The sequence below is a fragment of the Lynx canadensis genome, chromosome E2 (assembly GCF_007474595.2).
Source record: "Lynx canadensis isolate LIC74 chromosome E2, mLynCan4.pri.v2, whole genome shotgun sequence".
Taxonomy (NCBI): domain Eukaryota; kingdom Metazoa; phylum Chordata; class Mammalia; order Carnivora; family Felidae; genus Lynx; species Lynx canadensis.
This window is the reverse complement of record NC_044317.1, coordinates 18,891,009-18,903,096: the sequence shown is the minus strand read 5'-3', so window position 1 is coordinate 18,903,096 and position 12,088 is coordinate 18,891,009. Positions and strand designations below refer to the sequence as shown.

The 12,088-nt window shown below is 38.6% G+C and overlaps 1 protein-coding gene across 6 annotated transcripts in view; it reads left to right on the top strand.

Annotated features, from left to right (window-relative positions):
* The window catches only part of LRRC36 (leucine rich repeat containing 36), a 57,865-nt gene that overhangs the window by 29,257 nt on the left and 16,520 nt on the right, over window positions 1-12,088 (top strand). For all 6 annotated transcript variants that reach the window (XM_032591356.1, XM_032591353.1, XM_032591352.1 and 3 more), the window contains 4 exons: window positions 2,376-2,421; window positions 6,431-6,871; window positions 8,604-8,893; window positions 11,538-11,703. In XM_032591356.1, coding sequence (XP_032447247.1) covers window positions 2,376-2,421; window positions 6,431-6,871; window positions 8,604-8,893; window positions 11,538-11,703 — 943 coding nt within the window. The remainder of the gene's footprint in view (window positions 1-2,375; window positions 2,422-6,430; window positions 6,872-8,603; window positions 8,894-11,537; window positions 11,704-12,088) is intronic.

Genomic DNA, 12,088 nt, shown 5'->3' with positions numbered 1-12,088 from the left:
GGACTCTCTATTTATGAAGGTCTAAGAGCATTTGTTTGATAAAGGCATTTTAGACCCTTTAAAAGGAAAAAAGGGCAAAAAAGTAAGTAAATAAATAAATAAATAAAATTAAAGGAAAGAACAGACAATACAGAGGACCTTCTCCATTAATTTCAATCTCCCTTTTCCCTCTCCCCTACTAATTTGTTATCAAATGTAGTATATTTATGTATACAACTTTTAGCACATTTTATGCCAAGTATTTTGGCTCTCAAACAGATGTTTTGGCTAGTTTTAAAATTTCTCCTCTCAGTGCACCTGGGTGGCTCAGTCAGTTAAGCGTGGGACTCTTGATTTTGGCTTAGGCCATGACCTTGCAGTTTGTGGGTTTGAGCCCCACATCCAGCTCCATGCTGCTTGGGATTAGCTTTCTCCCTCTCTCTCTGTTCCTCCCCCACTTGTTTCTCTCTCTCAAAATAAAGAAAATAAACATAAAATTTCTCTTTTCTATCCAATGTCTCCATCTCCTGTTACCTTACTTCCTTAAATTTTCTACCTCTGACTTTTCATTACTGAATCTTAACATCTCAAGGGTAGCTTTCCCAAAGCTGCCTGTTCATTGGAACATAAAAGAAGAAAAGTTAGGGGTAAATAAAGGTGGCATAGAAGTTGTGGACAATGGAGAGGTAGAGATTATTTATGCAAGATGAGGCAAAAATTAATGAGCTTTTAGTGAAAAAAATTGGTTAGGGGAATACAACCATTATATAAGCCTCATTTATATGAGTGAGTATGGGGCGCCTGTGTGGCTCAGTCAGTTAAGCATCCAATTCTTGATTTAGGCTCAGGTCACGATCTCATGATCATGAGATTAAGTCCCATGTCCAGCTCTGTGCTGGGCACAGAGCCTGCTTAAGGTTCTCTCTCTCTCTCTCTCTCTCTCTCTCTCTCTCTCTGCCCCTCCCCTGCTCTCTCTCTCTCCCAAAATAAATAAATAAATAAAATTTAAAAATAATAAAGGAAATGGAGACAAAGAATAATATACAGTTAAAATTAAATAACACTTTTTAAATTTTTTTTTTCAACGTTTATTTATTTTTGGGACAGAGAGAAACAGAGCATGAACGGGGGAGGGGCAGAGAGAGAGGGAGACACAGAATGGGAAACAGGCTCCAGGCTCTGAGCCATCAGCCCAGAGCCTGACGCGGGGCTCGAACTCACGGACCGTGAGATCGTGACCTGGCTGAAGTCGGACGCTTAACCGACTGCGCCACCCAGGCGCCCCTAAATAACACTTTTTAAACTAAAAAACACAATTTCATTGAAACTACTGGAAGTGACAGACAAAAAGGAAATCAAATAGCTTGCTATATATTCTTTTAGTTCAAGAAATAAGTAGGATTTCTTCTTCTCTATAACTACCAAACTGAAAACTTGAAGATGATATTTAAAAAAGCAAACCCTAGATGGCTTTCTCTTTTGTATTAATCCTTGCTTAATTATGCCCTAAATTAATTTTCAATCTCTTAAAACTCTCAGTAACACCTGTAGTTGATGCTCAGCTTTATCAGAAGGTAAAATAAATACAAGAGTTCTTTATTTTTATTTATTTATTTTTAAAGTTTATTTATTTTTGAGACAGAGACAGAGCATGAACGGGGGAGGGTCAGAGAGAAGGAGACACAGAATCCGAAACAGGCTCCAGGTTCTGAGCTGTCAGCACAGAGCCCGACGCGGGGCTCAAACTCACGGACTGTGAGATCGTGACCCGAGCCGAAGTCGGCCGCTTAACCGACTGAGCCATCCAGGCGCCCCTACAAGAGTTCTTTAAACAGAAAAAATAAAGTTGGAAAATGTGAACCATCTAACTTCTATGCTGAGCTATTTAAAGCAGAAAAAATACAGTATTTCACTGGTATGTCTTTTACCAACTGAGGCTATTTTGTCTTTTCAGAGAGTCTCCTTACCTACTCCAAAGCAGCTCTAGAATCTTTTTGGATTGTGGCTATTTAAAAATAGGCTTAAGAGGCACCTGGGTGGCTCAGTCAGTTAAGTGTCTGACTTCAGCTCAGGTCATGATCTCATGGTTCATGGGTTCAAGCCCCACGTCAGGCTCTGCACTGACAACTCAGAGCCTGCAGCCTGTTTCAGATTCTGTGTCTCCCTCTTTCTGCTCCTCCCCTGCTTGTGCTGTCTCTCAGAAATAAACATTAAAAAAAAATTTTAAACAGGCTTAAACTAGGACCTTTGCTTGAAGGTCTGTTTCCCTAGGTTGTAAGGATAGACTTGGTTACTAATAGGAAAGTATTCTGAACCCCTGGTCTATCTAGTAAGCTCATGTTTGGATGCCCATTGACTGCCTTTTCCTAAACATTCAAACTTTTTTTTCATTGCAGGAAGTGGCAAGAAGGGAGGTCCCAAGTGACAATCACCAAGAAGATGGTAAATATTTTGTGCAGGGAGTATTTTTCTCCACACTAATCCGAGAAATCCAGATGTTATGAGATTTGGGAGCAGATGGAGGTGTCTCAGCCCTAGGGCCCTACAGGGTCAACTAATTCTTTTCTGCTTTTGTAGGGGGCTGCCCTGGAAGCTTAGTGACCTGTAAGGCTTTACTGGTTGAAGAGTGGATATTCTGACTTCCTTTGTTCTTGATTTTTTGTACTGGCTGACTGTTTCTTTTTACTTTTTCTTATCTTTCTTGTCCTCTTTTGGATTTATTATGTTTTTATTCATCCATTTTTTCCCACCTACTGGTTTATAAGTTATATACTGTTTCAATATTTTTACTATTATTCCCTAAACTACAATATGTGCCCTTCACTATTATAATTAAAAAATTAATCAATACCTTAGGCTGCCTGGCCGGCTCAGTTGGTTAAGCATCTGACTTTGGCTCAGGTCATGATCTCCCAGTTTGTGAGTCTGAGCCCCTCGTTGGGCTCTGTGCTGACAGTGTGGAGCCTGCTGCAGCTTCTGTGTCTCCCTCTTTCTCTGCCCCTCCCCCCTCGCACTCTGCGCTCTCTCTCTCTCTCTCAAAAATAAACATAAAAAATTAAAAAATAATTAATCAATACCTTAACTTTTCTCTTGGATAATTTAAAGAACTTAAAGTACTTTACTTCTTTTACTCCCTCCCAATTTATGTATTATTATTATAGATTTTAGTTCTCTATACTTTCTAAACCCATATGAAATAGTTTTTATACAGCCAGTGCTCATTTAGATTTATCTTTGTATTTACCACTTTGTTTATTTCTTTTTTTCATCCTAGATTTCCCTTTTGAGATCATTTTTCTCTAGCTTATAGTACATCTTTTAGAATTTCCTTTAGTGCGGGTTTACTGTGTTGAATTCTTTTAGTTTTTGTTTGTATGAAAATGCCTCTCTTTCACCATTATTCTTTTTTTTTTTTTAATTCTTTTGAGAGAGAGAAAATGAGAGTGTGAGTGGGGGAGAGGGTGAGGGAGAGGGAGAGAGAGAATGTTAAGCAGGCTCCATGCCCAGCATAGAGCCCAACGTGGGGCTGGATCTCACAACTGTGAGATCATGACGTGAGCAGAAATTAAGAGTCAGATGCTTAACCAACTGAGTCACCCAGTCACCCCCATTACCATTATTCTTAAAAAGTATTTTGGCCGGTTATAAATTTCTAAGTTGGCAGTTATTTCTTTCTGAAAATTGAAGTTATTCCACTGTATTCTTTTGTTTTTGCTTTTGAGAAGTCAGCTGGAGGTCTGTCATTCCTGCAAGGATATTGTCTTTTTTTCTCTGGCTGCTTTTAAGATTTTCCAATTGTCTTTGGTTTTCTTCAGTTTCAGTATGATATGTGGATTTTTTTTTATTTATTCTGTTTGGTAGTTATTACACTTGAATCTGTGAATTGTGTCTCAAAAATTCTGGAAAGTGCTTCAAATGTTGTTTGTGTCCTTATGTCCTGTCCTTTCTTTCTGTCCTTTTGGGAATTTTGATTAAATAAATATATGTTAGAGATCTTTACTTTGTCCTCTTTGTCTCTTATTCTTTTGTATTTTTCATCTTTGGTTTTTGTTTTTCTTTGGTCTGATCTGCACTTTGGATAATTCCTCCTGATCCATCTTAAGTTCACTAACCTTGTCTTCAGTTGTGTCTAATCTGCTTGCTTGCTGAGTTCTTAATTTCAATAGTTTTATTTTTTAGTTCTATAAGTTCTGTTTCTTTTTCCAAGTCTTCTGGGTCAGTTTGTATAAACAGAAAATTTAAAGCTTTTTTAATATTTCTTTAAACATAGTAAACATAGCTGTTGCATACACTGGATGTTAATTCTGATATCTGAAGTTGTTGTCATTTTGTTTTTTCCTCATACTTGTGTTGTCTTATTTCCTTTTTTGTTCCTTTGCTTTGGTTATTTGCTATATATTTGAAAAACTATTTGTAGGAATCATTTAAAGTCTTACATAAAGGTATCTTTTCCAGATCAGATTTTCATTTGCTTCTACCAGGTACCAGGGACACTCTCATTCTGGGATCACTTTATTTTTTTTTTTTAATTTTTTTTTTTTAATTTTTTTTTTCAACGTTTGTTTATTTTTGGGACAGAGAGAGACAGAGCATGAACGGGGGAGGGGCAGAGAGAGAGGAAGACACAGAATCGGAAACAGGCTCCAGGCTCCGAGCCATCAGCCCAGAGCCTGACGCGAGGCTCGAACTCACGGACTGCGAGATCGTGACCTGGCTGAAGTCGGACGCTTAACCGACTGCACCACCCAGGCGTCCCTCATTCTGGGATCACTTTAATCCAAGCTCAAAGCTTGAGGTTCCCTGGACCCACTCAGATGATGCAAACCTGGATTACCTGTCAATACAAGGACTGGCTTATTTCCAGTTTACCTTTACTCTGAAGGTTGCATCCTGCTTGGGGTTCCATCTTCATATGTATGTGGGGAGGGTAGGGGAGAGGAATGGTTTGTCATACTCCTCACTTTGGATGGATGCTGAACTTTACTTCCGTCCCTGTCACCCTAAAACTTCTGAGGGTAAAAGTGACTTTAAGTGCTAGACTTACCTATGTGAGTCCTTGTTGTCAACTAGATTTTGGCCTAGAAATTCCTTACTAGCTAACAAGTTTTTTGATGTTTATTTATTATATTTATTATAAATGTTTATAATACATTTATACATACATATTTATACATAATTTTTTTTTAATTTTTTTTTTCAACGTTTGTTTATTTTTGGGACAGAGAGAGACAGAGCATGAACGGGGGAGGGGCAGAGAGAGAGGAAGACACAGAATCGGAAACAGGCTCCAGGCTCCAAGCTGTCAGCACAGAGCCCGACGCAGGGCTAGAACTCACAAACTACAAGATCATGCCCTGAGCGACCTGAGTCAGATGCTTAACCGACTGAGCCACCCAGGTGCCCCCTCTTTGATGCGTTTAAGAACATGTACCATCCCACTTTTTTAGTATCTTCAACAGGAAGCACAGTCTGAATTACCTAATCTCATCACTTGTTGTTAGATTATTTTTGTTATGTAAAAATATTGTTCTACAACCTTTCCCCCACTGTATAGGCTGGCCCTGGGTAAAACGTTGATATTCTATAGATCCTATACAGATAAAAAGTGATTGGTTCCACTTTTTTAAGTTAATATGACTAAGTCAGGGATAGTATTTTTTGCTTCCTAAGGAAGACCTTTAAGCATATGAAACTCTGAAAACTTAAGAGCACAAAGACTTCTAGTTGCTCCACTCTGAGGCTTTTTAGAGATGACACATATAGCTGTCTGAAAGAAATGCTTTGTAGCTAGTTAGGGATTCTCATAAGTTTTGGATTCCCTGCCATTTAATTGGCTTAGAATACTGGTTCCCAGTGTATGAACCTAGAACCTCTGAGTGAAGTTTGGGGGTGGGAATGGGCTTAGTTTTATTGCAAGAAGTCTATGAAATCATAGACTTACCAACTATTGACTATACACTGAACACATAAGATTACAACTATTGTCATATGGGATGCACCAAATTTTTTATATGAAAAAAGCATCTAGAGGAGCTCCTAGTTGGCTCAGTCAGAAGAAAATGTGACTCTTGATCTTGGAGTCATGAGTTCAAGCCCCACATTGTGTGTAGAGTTTATTTAAAATAAATAAAATAAAATAGAAAGCAGCATTTAGAAAACTCTGATACTGCAGCTTTAAGAGGAAATTCCTAGGGGATTAGGGTGACATGAAGTTTATCTCCAGAATGTTAGAGATTCTTTACTGTTTACTCAGTATCCATCATGTTTTATTGTTGTCCCATGTAAAAAGTCCTTTTATCACTTTATGCTACTACTTATCAAAATTATAAACCATCTCTTCCTGAGAACTTTTTCTGGTAGACAGAGGTATGTCCAGTGAACAGAGGTACCCTAATTGAGCCAACAATTCTCATTGTATTTTGTGTTTTCTTTTCCCCTTGGTGGTGGTTAGACTTCAGACGCTACTCTCCTCATCAGTCCACAGTCCGATCCCCAGAGAAGATGGATAGAGAAGGGTACCGACTATCTTTTTTGAACAATAAGTCTTCAGGTTCTTCTCCAGAAAAGGACTTGATACTAAAGGCTGATACTTACCAGCTTACCCATGATGTCTCAGTGGGTAAACGCCTGGATGTGGGTGATTCTAGCCAGATCCATCCCCATCAGTTACCTTCAGATGTTGGTCTAGAAAATTATGATAGTCATTATTCTCAAAATCTATCCCTGCATGGAAGTCTTGGCAAAAGGCCTCAGAGAAGCAAGAACTATCGAGAATATAGCATAAAACCTTCAAATGACATGAAGGCCACCACATCCCATTCCTGTGGAGACTTTCTGACTTCTCTGTCAAACCCTGACTTCAGCACCGGAAGGCTTTTGAAGCTTAGTTCAGGTAATAGCTTCCTGTCAGAATTTATATATATATATATATATATATATATATATATATATATGTATTAAATGTTATATATAACATTTATTTATTTTTGAGAGACAGAGCACAAGTCGGGGAGGGGCAGAAAGAGAATGAGACAGAGAATCCAAAGCATCCAAAGCAGACTCCAGGCTCTGAGTTGTCAGCACAGAGCCTGACATGGGGCTTGAACTCACAAACCGTGAGATCATGACCTGAGCCGAAGTTGGACACTTAACCAACTGAGCCATCCAGGTGCCCCTGGAATTAACATTTCTTAAATTGCATTAGGATTTTTTAAATTCTTATTTTGGGGTATCAGTAGCCCATGAAACCTCCAGAAATCTGCAGGATGTAAGTTTAACATAACAGATATATTAAAGAAAATTCATAGAAATATGAGCTCTATAACTATATGTTATTGTAGCTAAATAGCATCCCAGAACGTATTTCTAGTAGCAGTTAGTCTTCTCTAGGCACAGTCACTTCTATTCTGAGTTATTTTTTCAGAAAAAGGTAGTTTCAGGGTAATTAATTTATTCAGCAGAATTTATTGATACCTACTATGTGCCAAATGATGCTGCTCTGCAGATAAAGTAACAAACAAAAATAAAGTTCCATTTATCTTTTGCCACAATAAAAAAAAGTTCCTACTTTTATGGAGCTTCCATTCTAAAGGGGTAAGACATGATAGACAAGTTAGCATATAAATATATGTCAAGTTATGATAAATGCTGTGAAGGAAAATAATAATAATAAATAATAAATAATAATAAAGAGGAAGTGATGTTTTAGATAGAATGGTCAGGAAAAACTTCTCCGATGAGACGTATGGTATTTGGCAATATGTTAGAAAGTAGCTTTAAGAGACACATAGTTAATAAAAGACTTATTGAGGTGAATTCAAGAAAGAATTGAAGGAGAAGCAATAGAGTTATAAAATATATACAATGCTTTCAAGGAGATTTGCAGAGAATGGGAACTATAGATGGAGGGGGAATGGGATCAAGGAAATTCTAATGGAAATTATCCAGTAGAGGGAAAACCAATGATGCAAGAGAGAAAAGGGACAATTACATGGAAAAAAATCCTTAGGTAGTCATGAAGATAGAATCCACTCCACCAGTGGAGAGGTTGGCCTTAGATAGAAGCACAGATAGTTTAATTTTTATTATGAAAGGAAGGCAGAGAATTTATAAATACAAATATAGATGAGTTGGTAGATTTAGTGGTGGGATCATGTAGATGTTTTCTTTGATTGCTTGTTTTTCTCGGCAAAATAAAGAGGTCAGAATCTAAGAATGAGGAAGGAGGAGAAGGTGTTGAAAGTTTGAGGGGAAGAGAGGTGTGAAATAGTCATTTCAGAGAATAGAACAGTAAATTGACTAAAGTAGTGTATTAGGATAGCTGGGCAGTAGAGGGCTCAGTCAAGACAGTGGTCATCAACTTAAAGTGAAGACAGTGAGAAGAGATGCATGTTGTTCTCCAGCCACTGCCTACTGCCCTCATGTAGGCTTAGAGTATGTGGACAGTTGGATTTAGCCAGAGGTGGGTTTTGTCAGATAGAGGGTTGGAACAGAAAGGATCCAGAGAGTTGAGGGTGTATCGTAGGAAGATGTTATGACCATTGGACTCCAGGCGGGGTAAGGTTGTAAGTGAGACATGAGAATGTTAAAAGGCAGGGTCATCTCCCAGGCTGTTTCCTTCACAGATCTGTATGCCACAACCCATTTCAACAGTGACCCTGCTTTGCTGGTCAATGTAGAGCAACAATTATCTACCAGTCTCGGTGATTTAACACCAGCACGTGGTTCTTTCCCAAACAACTCCACCCTGGGAGACTCTCTACGGACACTGCTATTGCCTACTGTGACCTCAGAAAACAGAGAGAGTTTGACCAAGGGGTCATTAAGCCCATCAAGGAGAGGATTCAAACGGAAGGACAATCTCCTTGCCACCTTGAATCCAAAGATTGGTTTCCAAGATGCTACCGGCAGCGAGGCAAGTATTGGTTTGTTTGCTTGTACAAGAAACACGTCAGATCCAAGACCACAGTGGGGTTCTGTTGGGGGTGGCAGTGATTCTGACCAAGGGTACTACAAATTCAAAGGGATTTTTGGAGGCCAGTGGTTAATACTGCCAGGCCAAAGCCTATCATTCTTCTGCCCTTGGGAAAGTCATTCCCCTTCTGCTGCATTTTCTCATTTCCATCACAGTGAGACATTCCCTAATCTACTTCCAGAGCATAAATATTGTAGGGACATACTTTGATAATAAGAAGTAGCAGACAGTTTACCATAGCAGGAAATGCAGAAGTTGCTGGGGGTTCTGGATTGGCTGAAGAGTGAGCTCTGTAGCATTGATATTTATAATCTTACCATGCTTACACATTTGCTCTGACCACACGTGACTAACTTGCTAGAGACCTTTATTCTGAATGCACTGCTTTTCTGTCTAGAAATTAAAATTATTCCAATTTTTTTCCAAAGTAGGAGCAAGCAGAAGATGAATTAGATTATCCAAAGGATTTTTAGCTGAGAGTGGTTCAGAGAATGAACAACAAATCAAGAACCATTCCAACATATAGTACAATAGTGTTGTACAATAGAACTTAATTGCTATTCAGTTCTTATTAAGTTTTGTCACTGCTTTTGCTGACATCCCTCCCTGAAGAATGCCTTCCATTCTCATCTGTTTGAATATTAATTTTTCTTCAGGTCCTAGTTCCATCATAAAGCCTTCTTCTCTTTAAAGGAACCACACTTTCAGAGCCCTGTTTTCCCTTGAACCCATGATGTTTCGTCATATGAACCATTTGTCATTCAATCATTTACTACCCTGTAAGGAAGCAGAGGATTTAGTAAAAAAAAAAAAAAAAAAAAAAAAAAAAAACCCAAAACAAAAACCAGCTACTACATATTTTGCAATTTTTGGACATTTTTTTGCACATTGGCATGGGTTTACAAGGTTTTGTTTTGGTTTAGTTATTGGGTTTTTTTACTCTACTATTCAGTTTTCAAATTTTTTGGAGGTTGTTATAATTTTTATGCACTAAAGGGGGCAGTCTTGTGGTACTTTCTTGGCTTTTTGGTCCCTTTTTTCCCATTTTCAGCCACTGATGCCTATTTTTCCAGGCAAGAGCACTGTGTTAATGTTTTTAGGGTGAAGGTTCAGCAACACTTAGGATATTTGGGATGCTATGTTAATAACACATATTCTAGGAATTTCTTTAATGTTTTTATTTATTTTTGAGAGATAGAGACAGAGCATGAATGGGGGAGGGGCAGAGAGAAAGGGAGACACAGAATCCAAAGCAGGCTCCAGGATCTGAGCTGTCAGCACAGAGCCCCACTTGGGGCTCAAACTCACAAACTGTAAGGTCATGACCTGAGCTGAAGTCAGACATTTAACCAACTGAGCCACCCAGGAGCACCATCTAAGACATTTTTTTTTAACCTCTATTTCAAGTTACAGGTTTAAAAGAGGAATTAAAACCTCAATACATTTTCCTGGACCATCTTAAAAATTTTCATTTCTCTTTTCCTTTTAGATACTATTTTTTTAATAAAGTTTATTTTGAGAGAGAGAGGGCTGGGGAGGGACAGAGAGAGGGGGAGAAGAGAATCCCAAGCAGGCTTCATGCTGTCAGCACACAGCCCAATGTGGAGCCTGAATTCACAAACCATGAGATTGTGACCTAAGCCGAAATCAAGAGTCAGATGCTCAACCAACTGAGCCACCCAGGCGCCCCAATACTATTTTTCTTTATATGGAAAGCTATGAAAGAGCTGCTTGAATATAAATATTTTAACAAATATACCTCAGTTTCTAGAAAGGCATTAAGTCAGAAAATTGCTTAAAAGAACATTTACAAAGTTAAGAAAATAATTGCATGATACACAAAATTAAACCGAACATGAATTTGTGTTTAGAAATTTTGAACAACTGACTTTGGAATCATAGGCCAAATATAAAAATTAACTTAAAAAAAAGCCATGAGGTGGGGCATCTGGGTGGTGCAGACTGCTAACCGTCTGACTTCAGCTCAGGTCATGATCTCACAGTTCGTGGTTCAAACCCTGCGTCGGGCTCTGTGCTATCAGCTCAGAGCCTGCTTCGGATATTTTTATATTACATACTGTAATATATTGAGTCATAGATGTAGGTGTCAAAACTTAAGTTTTCTTCTAAAACTCTCTACAGAAAACTATGATTGAATATACCATTATCTTTTAAATTATCCTTGAATATACTACCATACTTACCTTGGACATAAATAATATTCTATTCAAATCCAAACCAAGATGAACCCATCTCTTTTTTAAAAAAATTTGTTTAACGTTTGTTTATTTTTTGAGAGAGTGCACATGCACACAAGTGGGGGAGGGGCAGAGAGAGAGGGAGACACAGAATCTGAAGCAGGCTCCAGGCTCTGAGCTATCAACACAGAGCCCAAAGCGGGGCTTGAACTCACAAACTGTGAGATCATGACCTGAGCTGAAGTCAAACGCTTAACGACTGAACCACCCAGGGGCTCCTTTTTTCTTTTTTTAAATGTTAACACTTTAAATATTCCAGATTCTTACTTCCCTTATTGTGTAAGAATGACAAATGGTTGTGTGTGTGTGTTCTTTTTTTTCTTGAGCCTCTCTCTAGTGACCTGGGCAGTTTGCATGGTTTGCCAGGGAACCACAGTCCCCTGATTTCTGCCAGAACTTCCCATGTGGCCACTGTCCTCAGACAGCTCTTGGAGCTTGTGGATAAGCACTGGAATGGCTCTGGCTCCCTCCTCCTTAACAAGAAGTTTCTTGGTAAGTGAATGCATTTTCAGCTTCTGGAGAAGGACTCAGACCTTGGTTCCTCTCTATGTTCCTATAAAAGCCACCAAGCCCCCTTAAGTTGCAAGGAAAATTGTTCTCATGAGCCCTTACTAAAATTTCTCAGTGGCATGGTAATTGACAAATCTGTATTTTTTTCTCATAATCTTCCCTGTTGGTTTTATCAACACTCTTCCTTCATGTACTAATTGTTTTGTCCCTTCTGTGGCTTTTTTGGTAATCTCTGGGTAATATGTAGAGCAACAAGATGTAAAACAGCATGGTAGTGTTAATGATTACAAAAGGGTTTTATGATCCTTGGGACAGTGAATACAACAAAAATTGGGTTTGATCATCAGAATTCTGAGATGCCTGTTGA